The 4,786-nt window shown below is 51.1% G+C and overlaps 1 protein-coding gene across 1 annotated transcript; it reads right to left on the bottom strand.

The window, feature by feature from the left end:
• Nucleotides 1-3,336: 3,336 nt before the first annotated feature.
• Nucleotides 3,337-4,119, bottom strand: LOC133927667 (probable CCR4-associated factor 1 homolog 9). Its single transcript, XM_062374105.1, has one exon. The coding sequence runs from the start codon at nucleotides 4,117-4,119 to the stop codon at nucleotides 3,337-3,339; it is 783 nt and encodes a 260-aa protein (XP_062230089.1).
• Between the last annotated feature and the right edge of the window lie 667 nt (nucleotides 4,120-4,786).

The following is a 4,786-nucleotide window of genomic DNA, read 5'->3' as shown; positions in this document are numbered from 1 at the left end:
AGACAGTTTTGCCACTTGTTCGGTTTGTGGAACCCCAACTCGAGTACTTCATTGGTAATTAGCAATATTTAGATTGCACATACCTGTTGTTTCTTGTGTTCTCGATTCGCTTATAGGAAAAGCCTTCTCGGTGAGGTCAACTACGTCTTAGCACGGTTGATAACCACAGAGTAGTGGTCTAGTGGTTGCAAGGGTTTTCGATCTGTTCTAGTCAGAGCCTTTTGGATCATCAACATTGAAAATCCACCAATTGGCTTACCATATTAGCTTCAGAAGATTGGGCATACTCCCATCAGACTGCTCTAAATTTGTTCAGAGTGTCCCAGCCTAGGGTGACATTGTATGCATAGGGTACATCCACAACATCGAAGGTGATCACCTTGGTCCACACAGTGGAGCCCTCGTTGAAGGTGGCGGGAAGATCTATTTGACCCAGGGCACCCAGGGCCCCGTTGAACCCCTAGAGGGGCCTCTGGGCTGGAGAGAGTTGGCCCCATGAGATGCGAAGCTGATCGAAGGCGTGCACGAAGAGAAGATCAGCGGAGCTTCCTCTACCAACCAACACCCTCCGGACTTCGACATTGGTGATGTTGACTGTGATGACTAGGGAGTCGGTGTGAGGGAAGGTCATATGGGCTTTAGCCCATCCCTAAACTCGATGGTGGATGCTGGTTGCCTCAACATGGTTGAACCTCTGCATGTAGTCAAGATGTCGCTTCTTCGAGGAGCCAGCGAAGGTTCCCTCTCTTGTTATGGCATGTACCACATGCCTGGCAAGGTCTCCCTCTTTGATATGCTGCACCATGGGTGGCAGAGGTGGAGGGGGTAAAGCTAGCTAAGGAGGGTTTGGTAAGGCCAGGTGACCCACTTGGTGGCCCACTGCAGGCCTACGCCCTTCGGGCCACTCAAATTACTCCTCACAGAATGTTACGAGGGCCCGACAGTCCTCATTATTATGGGCACATCCAGCCCCATGCAGGGTGCGCTGCCGCTCAGGGAAGGCGCCAAAGCACCCTCAGCCGCGCCCACTAGTTCGGGGCGGGTTTGGAGCACCTCGCATGTGGTTGATGTTTTGAATGTTGTGTTGTTGGCGCTATCGGAATTTGTGCCCTATGGAGCCCTTGGCCTCACTGAAGCCCCTTTTTGCTGGGATAGACGACAGGGCCCAAGAGGACCTTGCTTGTGAGGTTGGCCACGCGGGCTTGATGGAGGGGGCTATGATAGCCTCCGTGGCTTCCACCGTGTGCACTGAACATCGGTGCAGTAGAAGAGGGGCCCGGAGGCTAGACCTTGGGTTGCCACGTCGATGACTGATGACTCTGAGATGCCTTTTATCTGGGCCTTAGTTTGGGCAAACCTTCGAAAGTACTCCCAGACGGTTTTGTTGGCTGTTACCTGACAACAAAAAGCTCCCAGAGGTCACTGACTCAACAAAGGTTCCCTGAAAGTTGTTTCAAAAGGCATCTCGGAGATGGTCCTAGGTGAATGGCCCCTGGTTCCAGTGCCCAGAACCATTGAGGCGAGAGGGAAGCACTTGGCTATTGTGGTCTTCCCGCCACCGTTGACCTTGATAGCGTGGGCGTATGAGCAAACAAACTTATCTAGGTCCAAATCGCCCTTAATCTTAGGAAGTTTGGGGGTCCAGAACCCGTCTAGGAAGGGCATGACCTGCAGGGGAGAGTCGGGGTCTAGGAGCGGAGCCTCGCACTGATGGCCTTGAGACTCAACTGCATGCAGACTAATTGGGGGTGATGTTAGGGAACGATGAGGGGCACAGATTCTGCCCGCGCCAGCCCCCGGAGCTCGGGATGCCACAACATCAGCCATCCTAGGAGCGACCTCATTTATGACCGTATTCTACTACTCGGTTCGAAGGCCTGCCTGCAGCTCCTCCAATTGGACCTGAAGGGCCACCACATGTGCATGCAGGCTGATTGTGGCGGTATGTACAACTACAGCCTCAGCCGTAGCCCTTTGGGGTGTTGCGATGTTCTCGCCGTACTATTGCTGAAGGGCCTCCGAACCTGTGGGGCCCCCAACATCAGCCGTAGTCAGGATTGCGACCATGTCAGCGGTTGCCATGGGACCCTCGTTGCGCCCAACCGTGGACTCATTGTTGCCCTCGATTGGGGCGCCAATGTCGGCATAACACGCATTTGGCCATGGCTGCCGTGCGGACTTTCGTGCAGGTATCACCGTGGAGCCAGCCACTTAGGCCACTCCTTTGACAGTCTTTTTCTTAGGTGGCATCCTGCCTCTCTGAGTGATAAACCGTTCTAGGTCCCTATGAATGGCGCCAGCTGTTGGGGGAAGAAAATATCTTCCCCAAACAAGGTGCGGCAAGAGCTAACTCACTACATTGGCTCAAGCTTGAAGATGAAGTGGAGAGGAAGAATACACCTAGAGTGATTTTTAAATTTAACCATTTATGCTGTGCTTTTTCATGCACTATGTTTTAGTCCTCTTTTTCTTCTTTTATCATTATTATGGACTGATGTGATAATCTTGCACACTTATCCATGTACTGTCATAGGCAACTTTATTTATCCTATTTTCTAAGGTCTTTTCATCAATGTGCCTATATATACAGTAACAGTTGTCAGTATCCTGGATGCATTAGAGCAGTATATTCTGACACGAGGTTGCCTTACATTATTTTGCAGGAAACTCTATGCCTTTATGACAGCGTAGTTTTGCCCTTCCCATTGTATCTCTTGACTCAGTTCAGAAGTTTTTCGAAACTCTTGATGTTTTTATCTCAAGATACGGACTAGCTCACAAGTAGCCTTGAAACTATTTAAACATTACAAGCCATGTTCTTTTTTGTCGTGAGAAAAAAGACATGGCTTTTTGGTGGTTGCATCTCAGGTGCTTCAGGCTCATGTTATGGTTTATGTTGTGATGTTGTCTATGCTTGATAAATTTTTGAGACGTAGCGTTTGTGATCATCCATGACCCAGTGTAAGCAAGTTACTGCGCTTCACCTTCGTTTCGTGAGTTAATTGCAGCTCTGCAAGCACGGTATGCGCAATTTTGATGGCTGTGATTGGGATTCTACAGTTGGTGTCCAGTGGCAATAGTATCTACTGTTGCGTTACAAATTTGTTCAATTGACTTTGTTACAAATTCTTATCTGCTGGTTCGCGAAACATAAACCAGGCCTAATCTGAATACAGAAATATCAGAATTATTTTACATGTATCGCAGACCTGTAAATGGTGGGTCTCAAAAGATGCTAACGAAGCTACAGAACGAAGACCTTAGCATCTGTGCCTCGAATTCTCCCTGAATTGCTCTAACCAGTTGCATCATCCATCTTGCGTCATGGTGACTGTACTAGAAAGTCTGGATGCCGCACAGCTCGCTGCTGTACTTGCCAGTGTTGTTTCCAAGCTTGTCCTTAAGAACCTCGAAAGACTGCAACGCCAGCACGGCAGCCTCTCCGGCAAGCGCCGTCTCCGCCTCCACGCTCGGCGCGGCGCCCAGCTGTTTCGCGATTAGCTTCAGCGGACCCCTGCATCCGTGGTCGTGCTCTCTGGCCAGGAGCTTGACGTCGTAGACGTGCGCGCCGATCTTCTGGCGCACCAGGTTCATGAAGCCGTCGAGGTTGGTGGGAAGATACTCGCCGATCATGATCTTGAGCAAGTAGGCGACGTGGAACGCGCCGGCGAAAGTGGCCCACGCCGGCCGGGCTCTGATCAGGCCGGAGTCCCGGAGCAGCCACCGGAGCCTGTACCCGGGGATCCCATCGTACTTCAGCTTCCAGAAGTCGACCCCGCGGCTGGCGAGGTACGCGATGGAGTCCGGCGCGCAGCGGTAGCAGACGTCGGAGGCGATGTCGAAGTTGGAGAGGTTAAACTCCCACGCGAGGAGCCGGCCATCGTCGGTGCGGACGGCGAGGCCGACCTGCAGCGGCTGGAGGGGGTTCACGTTCGCCCGGACGAGCGCGTAGCGCTCCTCAGCGGTGAGGTTCGTGTAGTGGGTCTTGCCGTCGCCGTGGAAGATGCAGCCAGGGTACTGCACGTTGAACGCGACGTGGGTGGCGTGCGGCGCGACGTCGAAGAGGACGGCGGACTCGGCGGCGAAGTTGTCCGACCACACGGAACGGACGGCGGCCATGGCGCTTGGACGAATAGCTAGCTAGGATACGGTGGAAACATGGGGCATCTCGTTACGACATATATAGGCGATGCCATCCGATCGAATCAGTGGTGTGGTTCCAACTTCCGACTCGGTTCCAACTTCCGACTCGATCGGTATCACTTCATCCGAATCAGTCATGAGACTGGTCCGCACCAAAATCGGCGCGCATGTCAAGCTACTGGTCAGGGAGCACGACCACGGATGCAGGGGCCCGCTGAGAAGTATCGCGAAGCAGCTTGGCGCGGCGCCCACCAATGGAGACTGAGCTCGCCGGAGCGGCCGCCGTCCAGGCCAGGCGCTGCAACCTTTCGAGGTTATGATAAAATCTTTTCTTATTGTTTTTGTTATGAGAAGATTCATCTCAAGGATGCTTTACTGACAATAATTCCAATTTATTCTGTTTGAACCAAGCAAATTCGTTAAAATTTTACAGAAATTGTGATATTTATTACTGAAGAAATCGCCTATGCTACATACCCGACTGATACTTTATTAACATCTAGATCCCTACAATATGAAGATATTATTTTGATTAGTAATGGTTGTTGCAATGACATACAGGTCCTAATCAAATCTATATGTCATTGTATCACAAACAAGGGTTTATGATATTAAAATAATATATTAATTTGTAGATGACACA

The sequence above is a fragment of the Phragmites australis genome, chromosome 8 (genome assembly GCF_958298935.1).
Source record: "Phragmites australis chromosome 8, lpPhrAust1.1, whole genome shotgun sequence".
Classification (NCBI taxonomy): Eukaryota; Viridiplantae; Streptophyta; class Magnoliopsida; order Poales; family Poaceae; genus Phragmites; species Phragmites australis.
This window is presented reverse-complemented; position numbering and strand designations above follow the sequence as displayed.